The 17,645-nt window shown below is 41.8% G+C and overlaps 3 protein-coding genes across 6 annotated transcripts in view; 2 read left to right on the forward strand and 1 right to left on the reverse strand.

Moving 5' to 3' along the window:
• Positions 1-1,791, forward strand: LOC139351667 (uncharacterized). The gene is made up of 2 exons (XM_070993654.1): positions 1-376; positions 1,201-1,791. The coding sequence occupies exons 1-2, from the start codon at positions 91-93 to the stop codon at positions 1,614-1,616; spliced, it is 702 nt and encodes a 233-aa protein (XP_070849755.1). The 5' UTR covers positions 1-90; the 3' UTR covers positions 1,617-1,791.
• A 1,778-nt stretch (positions 1,792-3,569) lies between these two features.
• On the forward strand, positions 3,570-14,663 carry tspan5a (tetraspanin 5a). 3 transcript variants are annotated; one of them, XR_011603579.1, is made up of 11 exons: positions 3,570-3,960; positions 6,875-6,925; positions 7,256-7,402; positions 7,499-7,669; positions 8,620-8,745; positions 8,913-8,960; positions 9,554-9,670; positions 9,792-9,853; positions 10,797-10,904; positions 12,416-12,456; positions 12,581-14,663. XR_011603579.1 is itself a non-coding variant. In XM_070993378.1 (10 exons), exons 1-9 carry the CDS (start codon positions 3,880-3,882, stop codon positions 12,426-12,428), a joined length of 816 nt encoding a protein of 271 aa, XP_070849479.1. In that variant the 5' UTR covers positions 3,580-3,879; the 3' UTR covers positions 12,429-12,456; positions 12,581-14,663. The 3 variants fall into 3 exon arrangements, 2 of the variants coding, with proteins under 2 accessions (XP_070849479.1, XP_070849478.1); XM_070993378.1 differs by lacking the exon at positions 10,797-10,904 and having other exon boundaries at positions 3,580-3,960; XM_070993377.1 differs by lacking the exons at positions 12,416-12,456; positions 12,581-14,663 and having other exon boundaries at positions 3,588-3,960; positions 10,797-11,084.
• A 293-nt stretch (positions 14,664-14,956) lies between these two features.
• rap1gds1 (RAP1, GTP-GDP dissociation stimulator 1) overlaps positions 14,957-17,645 on the reverse strand; it is a 28,312-nt gene continuing 25,623 nt past the window's right edge. For both annotated transcript variants that reach the window (XM_070993345.1, XM_070993344.1), the window contains one exon: positions 14,957-17,501. In XM_070993345.1, the coding sequence (XP_070849446.1) occupies positions 17,374-17,501 (128 nt within the window). In that variant the 3' untranslated portion in view covers positions 14,957-17,373. The remainder of the gene's footprint in view (positions 17,502-17,645) is intronic.

The raw sequence follows: 17,645 nt of genomic DNA on the forward strand, positions 1-17,645 counted from the left end.
TTCAGCAGCACTTTGAGAGGAAAAGACGTGCAGATACAGGATCATATGAGACTTCTTAGAAATAATTTCCATCATTAAATATTCCTCAGAATGGTCCGTGGTGTCCGTGCGGGATTTTTGGATGTAATGCTGGTCCTCCTCCTGCTGTGCTCTGTCACAGGCTTGCTGCTGATGGATCAGCGCAGAGATGCAGAGGATGACCAGGAGCTCAACAAAGCCATTCTAGAAATGCTGCATATCAACAAAGTGTCTGCGAGCCATCAGGCTAAGCCACATCCCTACATGAAGAGGATCTATCAGCGCTTGGACTCACTAGAGGCTCAAGACTTTGGGGGTTCAGATGGAACGCTGGTGCAGAGCTATCGTAGTGTTGTTGGTAAGGATTTGAAAAGAATTACCATTATTTTACCATCTTATTTTAAAGGAATAAGTATGTTAATTTTGTCTTTCAGTTATTGTAAAATAGCTTTATCAAACCCATTGTGTTGCAGTGATGACGTCTTTAAGTCGGCAAAGCTGGTAGTCCTCCATCAGCACACACCTGCTGTGACATAACTGTTTGGATTTTGGACAGTTGTGTAACATGCTTAAAACAAATATGAAGACAAACAGCATCCAAATTTAAAAGCAGATACTGTATAAAAATATATAATAAGTTACATCATAAATGCAAAAATGGTTGCGCTTCAAAGCTGCATTTTGTTTGGCCACTAGGGGGCAGCAGAGGAAGCTGTAAATGCAAATATTCACTCTCCTTTTAGCTCTGTTTTGGTCTCCATCAACTGCAGGGAAAATGATCGGGTTCTTAAGTTGCTAACAATGACCAAAGTTTGCTGAAAGTTGTACAGTGGGTTTATCAGAGCAGAAATTAGGAAACACAGCTGATGAGAGTGGTGAGACAGAAGCAAAACAGTACAGTTGCAGCCAAAACAACCAAAACAATGAGCTGAAAGAGAGAAAAAAGTTCAAGAAGTGCAGAGCTGGTGATAATTCTCTGTGTTCGTCAAACAACCTTATTGTCAACTGATATTGTTAATAATAATAAAAATGTTGATTGGTACAGCTTCAAATTGCAAAGCAATCTTTATTAATCAGATTTGTGAAGGGCTGCTTCAATTTTGAAGTCTAAAGATACATTAAAAAATAAGAATCTAAAACTTTCTTGCATGTATGAAAATCATTCTTTGGATCATCACCCAGGTCCACATCATGCTCCTCCAGGATGGATCTGGTTCAACGTCAGCAGCCTGAACCCGTCCATGATGGGTGCAGAACTGGTCCTGTTCAGGAAAACCCTGCACCCCCGTCCCATCAGCGTGACCGTCACCCTGCACAGCATCACAACATCACAGGGAGCTCTGAAAGAAAGTCCTGCCCTTGAGGAGAGACTGCTGACCCTGGACCAGCGCCCCTCATCTGGATATGATGTGTTTGATGTGTCGGCTGTTCTGGCTCTGAAGCCTCTGGAGGTGGTGGGCTTTCAGCTGCGTTACACAGATGAGAGCGGGAGTCTGGTCCTCCATGAAGCCCTGACACAGAGCCTTTACTGTCTGAACAGAGGCTCTCTGAGTGAACCCTTACTGGTGCTTTACCAAGCTCACCCCCTGCACATCTAACTCTGTCACTGGCACTGGCACTGCTACTACTGTTCAAATGTGTTTTATTAAAACGTAGCTAATCAATTCTGTGGCAATCCACCTCTGATATGATGGATACATTGTCAAATGTTTTAGCACAAATTGGCAAAAGGGTGAGAACATAATGGCAAGGTTGAAGTGTTGGAGCTTTCAGATGGACAGAACTATTAACAAAATTACTAAATTAAATTACCTTCTTGTTTCTTTTTCTTTTATGTATTTACTTCAGAGTTCTAGTAACTTGCTAAGCATGTTTGCATTTCCTCCAGACAATGCAGCCTTTTCACACACACACACACACACACACACACACACACACACACACACACACACACACACACACACACACACACACACACACACACACACACATATATATATTAGTTGTCTAATTTACCTGAAGCAGAACTACTTTTTCCATCCATTATCTATACCGCCTATCCCTTTCGGGGTTGCGGAGGGCTGGAGCCTATCCCAGCTACAATGGGCGGTACACCCTGAACCGGTCGCCAGCCGATTGCAGGGCCACATGTAAGGACAAACAAACATTCACACTCACACCTACGGACAATTTTTAGAGTCATCAATTAACCTAATGAGCATGTTTTTGGTCTATGGGAGGAAGCCGGAGTACCCGGAGAGAACCCACGCATGCACGGGAAGAACATGCAAACTTCACACAGAAAGGCCCCGCCTGACCCGGGGATCGAACCGGCAACCTTCTTGCTGTGAGGCACGCGCACTACCTGCTGCGCCACCGTGCAGCCCAGAACTACTTTTTAGTTATGATATTTTAATTTGACCACGATCCCGAAAGGGATAAGCGGCATAGAAAATGGATGGATGGATGGATATTTTACTTTGAAAGCTTCCACTGGAAGTCATAGTGCTGTTGCTGTTGTGGGTGAAGATAATAGTTGATGAAAGACTACAAATGGAAACCCTGGACACACGATCAAACTCCTGTAATTACATGTCACTATGATCTTATACAGCTAACAGTTCCTGAAATCACTTCTATCAATCAGTAGCAGCGTTTTTATCAGGAGTGACAGCAGTAACATCAGGACAGAAACAGCTGTATGTAACATCTGTAACAGGGAGTTGCTTTCATAACAGTCCTCAGCTCTGGAGGCTACTGCAGCCTGATGAGAGATTACCATCAAGGCATGCTTGTACTTCCTGTGGAGCTGGCAGCGTTGGGACTTTTTCTCCCCCCTTTTGATAATTTAGTTTGACTAATTGTGAAATGTTTCTGGAAGCTATGGAAAAGTTCAACAGAAACATTCAATACAGTTTTAATTCTAATGCTTTCGGACTATGTTTTAATCTTTTCATGCTACTTGTTTTAAAACTAAACATGTTAGATTAAAATAGAAGTAGTTTTCCATAAAAAAAATTATATACTTGGCATCAGACAATGTCAGGAAATGAACACAAACCATGACTGAACACTGAAGTAAATATTTAAATGTTTAAAATACAGAGTTTGGTGATTTGTCAAATATCCTCCAACAGAGGATGGGGGCTGGAGGGTTCTGCTGAAGGAATTTACACTTATAACCTCAGTGTTTCCAGAATCCTGCTTTGTTATGATGATGTTGATTATCTTTTTTGCTGTTGTTGTTGTTGTAACTATTATCATCATAACTGTCATCATCATCAGGACTGCAGCTGCCTTTGAGGTCACTAGGGTCATGTCCTGATTAATATTTCTGGAATTATGGGGTTTCACAACCACTTAAAGAGGGAGAGAGCTGATGAGGCTGACTCACTGTTTGAGACTAAATTTGATTGTTACAATTAAAAATAAAACATTTGTGTGTACGCGCGTTATCATAAGTACATCATTCAAGACACAGGAAGTGTCAAATCCCTCCTCTGATATGATTCGTCGCTGTGTCCGTCGTTCAAGGCTTCTCCCATCCAATCATTGACGACCACCCGCAGTAACGGTACCGCCCCCTCCAGGCGCAGTTTGCCCAGCGATCGGAGGATAATTTTTGATTGTGTTGTCCGCTGCGTCGACGTCCGTGAGTTTTTCCAGTAGCAGCCGTGCGGACGCGTCCTGACCTCCTCCCAGCATGCTTCTGGTGTGGATGTGAAGCGGCGCAGTGACCATCGGAAGCGGCCTCAGTGAAATGCATCCCCGGAGCGCTCAACCTGCTCCATCGCGCACACAAAGCCTGTGAAGCAGGCCGTGTTTTTCCTCACACAGACACCGCGCCGAGGATGCTCAAACATGTCGGGGAATCATTACAAAGGCCACGAAGTCAGCTGCTGCATCAAGTACTTCATTTTCGGATTCAACATCCTGTTTTGGGTAAGAAGGTTGTTTTTTGTTTAATTCTACGCTTCTACGCATCTGCGCCTCTCTCAAGTGCAGTTCGGTTATTATCACGTCCACTGACCAATGGGGAGGAAGGCCTCGATCATCATCGGATTTTATCACATTATCGTTCAAGTTGATTTTAAGTCAAATCAGCGCATCGATGCTTTATCTGTCTGTTTTCATGCAATAATGTCCGGATAAAAGCAGCTGCCGGTCAGTTGACAGCGGAGCTAATCGGCTTTTTGGAGTGAACTAATGATAGCAGAGCGCCTCACTGTAAGACTGCAGGCTTACCATACAGTGACATTCATATCACTGATACACAAAGCACTGAGCACAGCATTTACACCCACATATGATGTGTTTACACATGACACAAAAGCTTGGAATAAAATATGTCAGTCATGTCCACAGTGGTCATTAGAAATGTGTTGACAGCATGTGTGAGCTTATGATACAGGAGCAGTGTGAAGGCACTGAAATATAAATTAAAAAAAGCTTCCACGAGCGCTTCTTCCCAAGCATATTTGATGTAAAATATGAGGCAATAGTGAGAAATGCATCACATGTTCCCTCAGTGTCCAGGTCAGACAGCAGAGCCCAGAGAGAATCAGTGCATTGTGATGGAAAACAAAGAGAAGTAGGAAGTCTTTGCACTTGACAAGCTGGAACCAGTCATTTATTTATTCCCCTTTCTTTTTTCCCTTGTTTTAAAAAGCCATATTTCTTGAAAAATGTTTTTCATTGTCAATCTTAAATTATTTATTGATAATTAGAACTGTTAACAGTTGTTATTATTAATGCACTCTCCAATTAGTAATGGAGTAATCCAATAATTATTTAAGCTTTTTGCTTTTGTTTTATACATATTATACATAAATGATAGGAGAGAGGGTCAGTTCTAGCCTGTGTAATAACTCATAGTTTTTTTAAGTTGAATTTATATATTCATTTAAAATAATTGCATGGTTTATTAAATTAGAAAAGCATGCAAAACATCTGAAAGTTAGTGTCATTGACCAATGATCCAAATCCTCAAAATTATTTAATTTACTGTAATGGAAGAATAAGAAAAGCAGCAGATTTTCACTTTTGCAAACTTGAAACATCAGATTTTTAAATATTTTGGCCCCATTTTTGGCCACAATCACAAAAAGTGCAACATGGTAGCAAGACAAAGTGCAAAGAGCTGGGTGGAGTATAGATGGAGGCTGTGATGATTAATGACTATGCTCTCAGCCAATCACATCACTGGTCTCATGGCTCTGACACAGCTGAGCCAATCACAGTGACAGATGAAAACAGCATCTCAACAGCTGAAGAAAGGACTTCTTCAGGAAATCATACTGTTGTGTGGATGGAGCCGAGCGTCCAGATGTGACACCGAGCCACTAATCTGCAGCTGGAGGCAGATGTTTTTAACACTTACAGCACAGAATGACAGAAACAAAGCAGGTTACATGATGGCATCAAACCGATCAGTCAGAATTTGCTGTATTTCTCTTTGGGAATTCTTCCATCAGACCTTAAAATGTGGCACAGCAGCGTTTACGCTGTAAAACATTTCAAGAGTGAAACCTGATTCTTAAAAAAAGAGGCTGTGATGCACAGGATCAATGAGCTCTGATAATCTGACGTCTCTCAGAGGAAAACCCAGTTATAACCCAGCTGTCTGATGTGTGTAGAGGTGTGTGTGGTTATTCTGTAGCAGCCTTCTATCATTAGTACGAAAGCTGAGAACAACCATAACTGCAGTTTTTTTTTTTTTTTTATGCCGTTATCTCAAAATCATGACTTCATGATTTCACATCTTATTTTATACTATTATATATATATGTGTGTGTGTATATATATGTATGTGTGTGTGTGTGTGTGTGTATATATGTATGTATGTGTGTGTGTGTGTGTGTGTGTGTGTGTGTGTGTGTGTGTGTGTGTGTGTATATATGTATGTATGTGTGTGTGTGTGTGTGTGTGTGTGTGTGTGTGTGTATTTTATTTTATATAGAATGATATGTATATACACTTTATTATACCTTCCAAACAGCCACCGCTGCGGGTAATGAGTCGTTTTCTTGTGATTAATTATCTTGTTATCTCAAGCAATCTGTGTTCTGTTTTCTCGAGGTCATGAGATGAATTAACCTGTTATCGCAAGACAATGATTTTTGTTATCTCAAGATAATAAAATGATTAACATGTGATCTTGAGATCACGGCATAAAAAAGTCATTCCAGCTCAGCCGCCCTCGGCTCCCGTATATTTGAGCGTAGAATGACTGAACTCAGGCTGAAGATTTCTCAAAATGTGTGTCCTGCTGCCTTCACATGGCTGCAGGGATTTAATGAGCTGAAGAAGAAGCTTTTCATGCAGTATGAAGCAGCTGTGAACAGACCGGGTCGCTGGTGTTCCTGCTTTAACCACATTGAACATTGTTTTCTGATGGCAATTTCAATGCATCTACTGGTTGGGGAGCATTTCATTAAATAGTTCATTTATTTTTTAAGCATTCTTGCATTAGGTCTGTACATCTGTGCACGTGTTTAGTGTACTCTGGTTGACAAAATGATCAGACTGGCAGAAGATTGAGGCCTGAAACATTTCATCAGTGAGCTGCAAGCCTCAGGTGTGATGTGATGCTCACTAAAACCCCCCAAAGAATCCCTTGTTCTGTAAGTGTTAACATACTGAAAAATCTGTAAATACAGCTATTATATCTTACCAACATAGAAAGAAAGGTCAGAGCACAACCAGCAGGACTTAACTGATCCCTCAGCACAGGGTCACACCAGCCTCACAGGCCATTATTGTGTTTTTATGTCCTAACAATGTGACAGACTGGCAGCATGTCGTGCTGCATCAACACGTCTTTGCAGTAATTTGATATGACTGTGGTGTTTTGCAGCTGCTGGGCATGGCCTTAGTTGGAATTGGACTGTGGGCATGGAGTGAGAAGGTAAGTAGAGACCCTGAGTTATTATTGGTCGATTTGGAATCATAGCTAACAAACATTGTGTAGCTGCTAGCAGTTTGGTCCACTGCCCCCTAGTGGGCAATGCAGCTGTAATGTCCAGTGATCCAGTGTTTGCTTGATTATGTCCTTGTGATGGCGTGTTTTTTTTTGTATTATTTGTGTTTGCTGCAGCTTTGCTTCCCCTCTGAGATCCACTTCCATCCTCTTTTATGTCACTGTGGCCCTTTTGGCAAACATGTGTTGTGTCCTGAAAGAGACCCAGCTGCCTTGCTCAGACTGAGGGTGTTGTTGTCCTCTGTCTCGTCCCTCCAGGGGGTTTTGTCCAACATCTCGTCCATCACAGACCTCGGGGGTCTGGACCCAGTCTGGCTATTCATGGTGGTCGGGGGAGTCATGTTCATTCTGGGCTTTGCAGGATGCATTGGAGCACTGCGGGAAAACACGTTTCTACTCAAGTTTGTATGTTCCATGAATAAGATGCACACTTTGCACAATGTGTGGAGGACGCACTGGAAATTTCACTGAGTGTTGTGTAATTCTGTCTTCCTGCCGTAGTTCTCTGTGTTTCTGGGAATCATCTTCTTCTTGGAGTTGACGACGGGAGTCTTGGCGTTTGTCTTTAAGGACTGGATTAAAGACCAGCTCAACCTGTTCATCAACAACAACATCCGGGCGTACCGTGACGACATTGATCTTCAGAATCTCATCGATTTCACTCAGGAATATGTAAGTGAAAGAAAAACAGCAGCAGATCTGTAAGAAACAGGTTACTGCACAATTGAACACAAAAAAAACGTGGAAATGATGGTTTGACACGATCATATTTACACAAATTCTGCTTTTGGCAGAGCTTTCAGTCTTATCTCACAGCCTTCTTTGGCACAAAAAAGCCTGAATCAATTTTATCTAAACAAATAACTAGTGCTTAGCCTGTTAGCTTGATGCTAACACATAAGAGGAATTACAATTAATGGAAATCAGCATCATCACCACAGTAATATCGTAACAAACAACACTTTCACATACATTTCTATTCGTTTCGGGCTAACATCTTATTTTATTATTTTCTTGTGGCACTAGCTTGATGGACAGGAGCAGCTAAATATCGTGAAATATTTTATTTTCCACTTTCATATGCAGTATAGCAATGACGCTGCTGAAATAAAACTGCGAGGCACAGACTGATAGGTGATGTTTCTAGAAGTGTGTGATTCTTGGTCTAGTGTTAAAAAAGCAAACAAAAGTCACAATAAATCATAATGTTTAATCACAATACTTGTAGAATTGCAATACACTCAAGTAACATGATAGATTAGAACTGGGAGATAAGCATATCCTCCAGGCCCAGTAGTTGGTTATTTTATGGGGTAACTGTTAAAAACATATGAAATGTTTGAGATTTCGTTTGATTTTCTTTGGGATTTGGTAAAAAATGTACTAATAATGTGTTTTTATGTGTAGTTTGCAGCGTTATCAGTGAATTAATCTGAAGTTTTATGGGGAGATCATTTGTTTGTGAGCAGGTCCAACATCTTGAACTTCTAGCTTTGGCTGTAAACACTGATCACACACAGTTGTGTCAAAAAGTCCACCTAGAGGACGGGATGGTCTTTCGTCATTTCTGGAATTCCAGCATCTGAAGCTGTTAACCATTCTGTCCTCTGTGCTGACTTCAGTGGGAGTGCTGCGGGGCGTTCGGAGCCGACGATTGGAACCTGAACATCTATTTTAACTGTACCGACGGGAATCCCAGTCGAGAGAAGTGCGGCGTTCCCTTCTCCTGCTGCACCAAGGACCCCGCGGTACGATGGCCTGCATGTCCACAGTACAAATACACTCATTCTGACCTCTCTGTCCTTTGCATTTGAACCCATTCACATCCTTTCTTACTAGTCAGATATTCATGTGTGAAGGTAATAAGATGACGTCCTCAGTCACATACTCTAAAGTTGAATGTTTTTGTCTTCAGGAGGATGTCATTAACACTCAGTGTGGATACGACATTCGAGCTAAACCAGTAAGTAATCTGTACCTACTTGACTCACTTGAGAATTTCTTGCATCTTAATTCTCCCCGTTTTTGACTCTATCAGATCCAGTTTACTTTAGAAGATGCAACATTTTGTGCAAATGATTTTACAAACAGGGTTTTTGAAGGCAGGTCAAAGGTGGTTTAAAGCTGCCATAATGTATGCTCATGTAAAATGTTACCATTGGAGGCCAGGATTTTGAAGAAATTAATGACAGATGTATGTTTTAGTACATATTCATCCTCATTTTCAGGCTGGTTAATATTACATTTGTCATCTGTTGGAAGACTGAAATGATTTGATCAGATATTCATTGCAGTACTACTTAAACACTGCTTCTGTTCAATGTCTAGACTAAATTCCCAAAGAATTAACACGCAAATTAACACTAAGAAACAGGGGAAATGTACTTTTCTTGCCATCTTCTCCAAAATCAAAATGAATCCACAGAAATAAAACTCATGTCTTATCATGTAAGTCAAGGTAAGGCTGAAAATGAGGCTTCATTTTTTTAAAATGTGCGGTGTGAGCACACTCAGTGAAAAGGCAAAGATGACCACAGGAGATGATGTTGATCACAGGACTCAGAGCAGAAGGACTACATCAACGTGAAAGGCTGCGTGCCACAGTTTGAGAAGTGGCTGCAGGACAACCTCACCTTGGTGGCCGGGATCTTTATAGGAGTGGCTCTGCTGCAGGTCGGTTCCATCCGCTTGTTTATCCATCATAATGTTCCAGAAACAAGCTGAAACTGAAGCATCAGTCCACGCCCCCCTTTGTGAAAATGTCTAATGTCTCTTTTTTTTTTTTCATTCACAGATTTTTGGGATTTGTTTGGCCCAAAACTTAGTGAGTGACATTGAAGCTGTGCAGGCGAGCTGGTGAGAAAACGATCTTTACATTTGCTACTTCAGTTCAGTGTCTCATTTTCCTCCCTTTGAAGCACACTTCCCTCGATTTGCACCGCTTCCATCTCACAACGTGAGTCATTCCAGCTCTTTGTCATAGTATAAATGCTGGAAGCGTCCCTCAGGCCATGTTGCAGATACATCATGGTGATATTTTATATTTTTTGAAGAAGGAAAGTTTGAATTCAGTATTTTTATTGAGAAATCAAAAAGTACTTTTTTTTGTTTCTGCATAGTGTAAAGTATTATACATTGCTTGTTACCCACCTCCTTGCAGAGGACATCAAAGTCCAGTATTTCTTATCCCTCAGGTGCAAAGGTCATTAGGACAAAATAAAGAAAGAACAAACAATATTTTCCATAATGGTCTGAATTATGTTTTGGCTCTAAAAGGAATGCTTGATGCACAGACATGTAAGGTACAGAGCCCCCTAAGTCATTAAAGATGTTTTAGCTATAATTTTTTCATGCAAGATCCATAAATCTCGTGCACACCAGTTATCATGTTCACAGAATATACATGCATCCATTTCTGCTTGAGGTATATGGATCTTTATTGATCTTTTGCACACAAGTTATTATTCTGTTAGCAACAGAATCGTACACCTTGTTCACTCAAGAGCTGTATATCTTGTTTATGTATGTATCTCATGCACAGAAGATTAAAGAAATATCATCTTTTGAGACTTGAGAGGCTCTGCAAGGTGCAAGATTGTGCAAGTTGAGAGTATAGCGGGTACTAAAAAAGTCACATTGTCCATTTTTTTTTCTGTCTTCACTGAAAGAAAAAAGCTGTTTGAATTGTGTCAGCAGTCTCTGCAGCTGAGGGAGGTAAAGGGAGGAGGGTTACTGAGCTGTACCATCATGATACCAAACTCACCTCACACCTCATTCTTCCTCCTCCATGCTTCGTCAGGGTGCCCCCCCCTCTCTCCATGCGTCGACTCCCACCACACTCCGGCAAGAAAGCATCGGCTTACTACTCATGAGACACACACATATGCTGTATGTGTGTTTGTAGCCGGTGGGTGTGATGGATCCATTTGGTCATTTGGTCTTTTGTCTTGTCATTGCTGTGATTGGGTGGATGATCTCTGTTCCATGTTGTCTTGTGTTCCATTTAAGGTCCAAATTTGTAAACTTGCATATTAATTTTACCCTGACTGTGTTCTAACGGGGGCAAACGTGTGCCACTGGAGTAAGTTTTCTGATTACATCAGATGGCCTCCTCCTGCTGCAATGGTGGCTGTAACCAAAAAAATTGTAACTTTATTTAAAGACTTCTTTAATTCAAAGATCCACTAGAATGTTAAATGAGGTTGAACCTATTGTAGAAGAGCAAGCCAGTTAGCTTCATTAACTGGTTATTTCTCCAGTGACACACCTCAGGCTCCATGCCAGTGATTCAGAAAAAACACAAATGAGACCTTTGATTCCTTTGCTCTCCATGCAGCATTTCGGTGTGTCACAGTGTTAGCTAGCAAGTTAGCAGTATGTTAGCAACTGTGTGTTAATATCATAATGACGTAAAATGGTATGAGCTTACACGGGACACAGACGGTTGCTGCGATGTGCTCATTCATTGATGAAATGTAGCTTGCCAAATGCACCGAGGTGCTGCCGTGTGTGTCGCGCTGTAAGTTCATGTGATGTTTAAAATGTATGTTGAGCAGTAGCAGCAGTGTGTGCTCGTGGTGACACTGCATCACAGTAAACATGGGGCTGGCAGATTCTGACATGACAGTGCAGTTTAAACAGTTCTTCTCCTCGTAGACAAAATATCCTACATGCTGACATGTCTGGAACATCAGTCCAGCAGCAGAAATCAGACCATACTGTAGGTTAATACGTTTAAATTAAGCTGTAAACTGCTCCTGAACATGTTCTGACTACTAGTGGCCTCATATCAAAGTCAGACAAAAACGGCTCAAGCTCAAGAACAGACCAAGCCGGACACTTTGGCTGCTTGTTGCTTTGGTGCAGAGAATCTAACTCAGACATTGGCAGACTCATGAGGACTGCTCGCTCAGAAGAAACTCTCAGTCAGTCTGCTAATATGTTTAATGTGTTGAATTCACGTAGAAATCTGGACCTTTTGGGAAATCTAAACTGTGCTGAAGGACCTGATGAAAGTCAGAGTGACTGTGTGTTGGTGAGCCTCCTACGTGTTCCCGCTCAGCTATAGAGTCGAGCTGGTTTGCATTAACAAGCCGTGGAGCCTTGTGACTTGAACAACAATCCTTTCTTTCTTCCACCGTCTGTTCACTGTGACTTTGTCCAACTGAAGACATTTTTTTCTATCTGTCTTCTCTCTGCCTCGACTTGTAATCCTAAGTCTTCTCTCTCCAGCCTTTAGTTTAGACCACTGATCCTTTGCAGAAAAACTGTTTTCCGAGCATCCCCACTCTAACCCTCGTCCCTTTTCTGCTGTCTAATGTGTCCTGGACTTTTATTTTGAAGTGTTGAACCATGCAGGGTTGTTGGAGCCTTGTTCATAAGCAGATGACTTCTCGCTTTCTGTCTCCCCTTTTCCAGTTTCTTTACCTAACGCTGAAGCAGCGTTTCAACTCTACCAGGTAATCTTTTCATTTCAATGAAATATAATTTTGCTGTATAAATTAAATTCAGTGTTTAACAGGATCACATTAAAAAAAAAAGCAAAGTAATGCTAATTCGATTTTGTCTGATTTTGTTTGCCAGCTCCGGGTCTTTGAAGACGCCTCCTTGAACACACTGTCAGGCAGTATTCAGAGGACTTCACCGATCACCTGCACCATTGTGTTTACTGAACCAGCACCTTTTTTCAAGGCACTAATATGTGAAATGCTCTGTATATAACAGTGTGTGTGACTACTGTAAAAAGCTCATTGTTGGAGGGGGTGGGTAAACGTGCACTACATACAGACCGTCACAACGCGCCGGTTTTGATAGCGATGTGTAGACAGTAGGAGTTTTGATACATCTTTTTGATATTAGATTGGTATTTTTCACTGTGGAAATAGCGCTCCATTGCTACACCCATCATGTAGGACTGTTAAATAGTTGTGTGCAAAAAAACTGAGGATCTGCTTATTTTAAAGTGCTTGCTTCGTGTACCTGTGCACCACTCGTCCTGGTCTGAGACACTGGTGGTTCCAGAAGTTCTGAAACTTGGCTCTGAGCTGAAAGCAGGATTTTTTTCCCCTCCCTACATAAATTGCCATTTAACCAGTAACAAGTATTATTCCTGCTCACTGAACAATCTGCTTTATCTACAAACTTTAACTGAATAGTTGTTGCTCAGCGACTGTCCAGCAGCACTATGGCAAAAGGTTTTCCATATACTGACTCATCCAGCAGCAATGACTACAGATTACTTTGAACTATCTTAACGGGTTAGCACTCAATAAAAGAAGCCGTGGGAACACAATTAACTGTGGTTGGATGTGCAGGGTGGGTATCAAACCTCATTAATCATCAAGTACCATAACCTGGCACTGGTCACATACTTTCATCAGATATTGACTGATTTTCAGTCAATTTGAGGCTTTTCAGATGAAGTTCTTGTTTTGGTTGCTATAATTATTCCTCCTCTCAGTTCTGGCTGTGAAACGATCCCATTGGATCATGAAATCCACAGCCCTCGTTCTGTATGAAAATGCTTTTGAAGCCGCTAACAGGCTGCAACAGTTGGCTGAATCAAGCAGGTGTCCTGGCACTCAGGTGTGGGTTTACTGCTGCCGCTTTGTCCTGACTTTGGCTAACAGGCACTGTCACGTTGGCTACAGCTTTACTTTCCAATGCTGTTTGGACAGAACAAAGGATTGCAGAGTTTCACCTGTACAACAAAGTGATTTCTTCTCAACCAGCTGGGATGGGAGGAACAAAACTGATACAAAAGTGATACCCAGTCCAATCACACTTTGTTCTATACAAAGAAGTCACTGTAACTCTTGCGATGGTCCTATATGAAGTCAGGATAAGTATGAAGGGGGAAACGCGTTCAAGTCCTGATCCGCACCTGACTACAAAATGTCTGTTGTTTCATTTCCATCACCAAGGAGAATATTTTTTTCTGTCCCAAAAGTTTAGAGTTTAGAACACGAGCTGACAAACAAGCCGTTCGTCCTTTATGTGGATCTGAGACTTGTGAGCATTTTCAATATTTTTTGTGCGTGCACTGGAATGAAAACAAATCTGGCACATGCATCCCATGATTGTCTTTCACCACATGTATTTTAATACAGCTCTGATCCTTCTCAACAGTGCTGAATGAACTGAATCCTTAAATCCAGCCCAGAGATTAAATCCAGAGCTCCACAACAGAAGATGCTAAGTTGTTGATTTTCATGAGTGTTTCTTTGATGGTTTAAAGTGATTATTTGCTGAAAGCATGCGTCACTTGTTTTGTTTGTAGCAAAGTATTTGATCAGTAAAGTATATTCCTTGGTTTGTTATCGTGGGACACACTCTTAACTACTTAAAAAGGGATAAACTCTGTTTTTATACTAAATATTTATTGTACGTTTAATTTGGTTTTTCTAACCTCCCTGCTGTGTTGGACAGCAAAACATTCAGATAGTTGCTCAGCGGATAGCTTCCAGAGCTGTTCTCTGGTCCTGCTGTACAGACCCGTCACTCATCACTACCTGTACCACTTCAAAGGATTGTCTAGATGCTCACAGTATATCCCACAAGCATTGTAATGTAACTACCTCCTAATTTCCTCATCTCATGTCCTGCTGAAATTGGACTGATTTTAATATCAAGTAAAATTAATTAATAAAGGTGACAAAAAAAATATTGAAGTGCTGTTTTTCTGTACATATTTTTGGCACCAGGAGCTCATTGACTTGTTTATGGGTTGCACTTCCCACACGTCGTCTGTCAGTGTTCCTGGACGTCTTCGGAGTCTGTCGCTGCCGATACAAACGAGTCTTAATTTTTCTGTTTATTCCAGACAGCCGGACTCCAGAAAGCACTTGGCAACATGTTTCATGAAGCACACATAAACATGAACGCTTGATGATGAAGCTGGTTGTTTCTTGGAAAGCCAAAAACTCCATTGTTACTGCAGGAGACAAAAGACATCAGCCGTCACCAGCTATCATCTTTTAATTATCTGCTGAGTTACAATCCTCCAAATGTACAACTCATGACATTTACAACGAACATTTAAGTTTATAGTATTTTACGCAGTTACTATGGATACATCTCCACTGGCATGTGTCCTTAGAAGAGCACAAGTCTGATAAATAACCATTCATACCTTTAAAAAAAGCGTGGGGCCCAGACCAGGAAACACTGTGGCATGTTTACAGTGTCAGTACAGTGTCAGACATGCTGAGATGTGCATGTTAGCAGGAATCCCTTCGACTAGAAGAACCCTCCCCCACACACAGACACACCTGTCCTCTGCAGGTCGCGGTGCCGCTGGCTTTAACAGCACATGCAGTGACTGTTCTGTCTGCATCCCAGACTTCGCTCCACGCTGCCTCCCCCGAGCAGCACATTCACAGCACACACATACAAACTGTACACACACGTAGGAATGGTGGCTGCTTTATTTCGGACTGAAAAATGACACTCCCTGGTTTCCTTACAGAGCACAGCAGTGCCCCGTTTTTGTGATTTTTTTTCCAGGCACTGCTGTGCGTTACAGCAGGATCACAGAGTGAATCACTCTCACTTTTCTGAATTCTTAGTCTCACGCCTAATTTGACATCTTGTTCTTGGCTGCTCTTCATGGTTTACCATCTCCTGTCCATCCAAAAGTATTTAAAAAAATGTACTTTTGTTGATATTTTCTTGAGTTTTTATCTGTAGAAATTTGGGGTATGCAGATCAGTGTCAGGCAATGATTGGGCAAACTGCGATGCACTGATTGGATTGATGTTCACGAGGCCATCTTGGTGACCTATAAGGGGGTAACATCTGCCAGGCGGGAGTAACAGCACATGAGGAAACATTCATTTGACATGATTTGTATTGAATTTAATGGAGACCTTTCTGGGTCAGACTAAATCACATTTTGCTGTGGCCTTACACCCACATGACACTGTTTTTTCTTCCATCTTACAAGTCACCAAGAAGACTGCCTACAATATGGCAAGTTTGTATTTACAACAATCTTCTCATGATCATTTCAAGGAGCTGCTCAGCGACAGAAATATCCAACTTTGGGAGACGGTAACGTAAGCCTGTGATACGAGTGTGACGTCATGGATCAGAGCAGACAAAGCTCCTGCAGAGGTTGTACATCTCTGCTGATGGCTGAACTTATACTCCTTTTGAACAGACACACAATCAATTCCCTGTTTTGGTCTTGAACTGCACTCACATTGTAGACTTGACTACAGCTCTGCTCTCCACTGCATTTGCTTCCACGGTTCTCTCTCAGCGATGGGGTGAAGACTTGCGGCGCCTCTAACTTGACTGTACAGCTTTTGGAGCAGGGGAATGTGTTTGGACAACTGTGGAATTAAAAATCTGATAAAATCTATAGATCCGAGTCTAAAGAACAAGTGCAAAAAAAGGAGTGTACAAGACTAGAAGTGTCAGTGGAGGAGGACAGGCTGTACTTCGGAGTATGCGAGCGGTAGAGGGGTAAAATGAACACTGTCACACCTTCAACAGGACTAAAACATGCACAGTTTCTAGTCAATTTATACTCGAGCTACATGGGACACGACTGGGCACATCATGGATGGCGGATTTTCTTAAAAATGAAAGAAAAATCACAACAGGAAGGTATTTTTTTTGTTCTTTTGTGCACATTTTTCACTGGTGGGTTACCGGTGGATGGTATCACAGCTATGGTCGTAAAAGAGTGTCATCTCTTATCTATTGCGTTAGGCTGTCTATGGCGCCTCAGCTCCTGTGGAGCTACTTGTAGCAGAAGATACATGCACAAGTAGAGGTTGTGACCAGGGTTAGACTGATGTACGAGTTCATTTAAAAAAACAAAACAAAACAAAAAAGAAACAAACAGAATAGAGAGAAGATAGACCAGTAAGTCAATGGTGTGTCCACTTCTTGACAAATCACTCCATCATAAAGCCTGAAATGAAACCTGCCTCGCCCTGCCTTAAGGACCTGCTAACCCACCTAAATAAATCTCATTGTTATGGCTTTCAGAGGAGAGTTTTGGTGTCCCACGGTCATCTAAAAACAGTTCCAGAGGCTTTTCCATCCGAACAAGTATTCAAGTCTGGGCAAATTCTTCTAACTCAAAGTAAAGATTCAATTAGAAAGTGCTCAGATTTTGTGATTTGTATGTAAGCACGAGGTCATGGCGTTCCAAATTAACATCAGTCTAACCCTAGTGGAGGTGGGCGGGGCAAGAGGGTTGGGGGCAGAGACATAATGTATGTCTGGCTGGCAGTTAACGCGACATGGTACCTTGGCACATGACGATGGGGCACGGGAGAGCAGTCATGAGGTGTCACTGGGTGAAAAGGTGGGTCAGGCAGGCATTTGGGTGGATGAGTGTGGGTGGGGTTGGACACAGTCATTTAGCTCTGGGCAGTTAATCGCTGCTCTGTAAGCGATGCCTGGTGTGATACCGTTTTGTTTTCATGAGCCCTTAGCTTGGACACCACGTCGATGAACGCCAGGCTCTGGACTTCTTTGTGGAGAGGCTCTAAAAAAGAGAGGAGAGGGGGAGACTCATCATGAGTTCTCAAATAGAGGCTGGTACTGGTATCGGCATCAGCAAAGTCTACACTGTGAAGCCGGCACACATATCTTCAATGATGATGTCCAAGGTGCAGAAATGAATACTTGC

The sequence above is a fragment of the Chaetodon trifascialis genome, chromosome 23 (genome assembly GCF_039877785.1).
Source record: "Chaetodon trifascialis isolate fChaTrf1 chromosome 23, fChaTrf1.hap1, whole genome shotgun sequence".
Lineage (NCBI taxonomy): Eukaryota > Metazoa > Chordata > Actinopteri > Chaetodontiformes > Chaetodontidae > Chaetodon > Chaetodon trifascialis.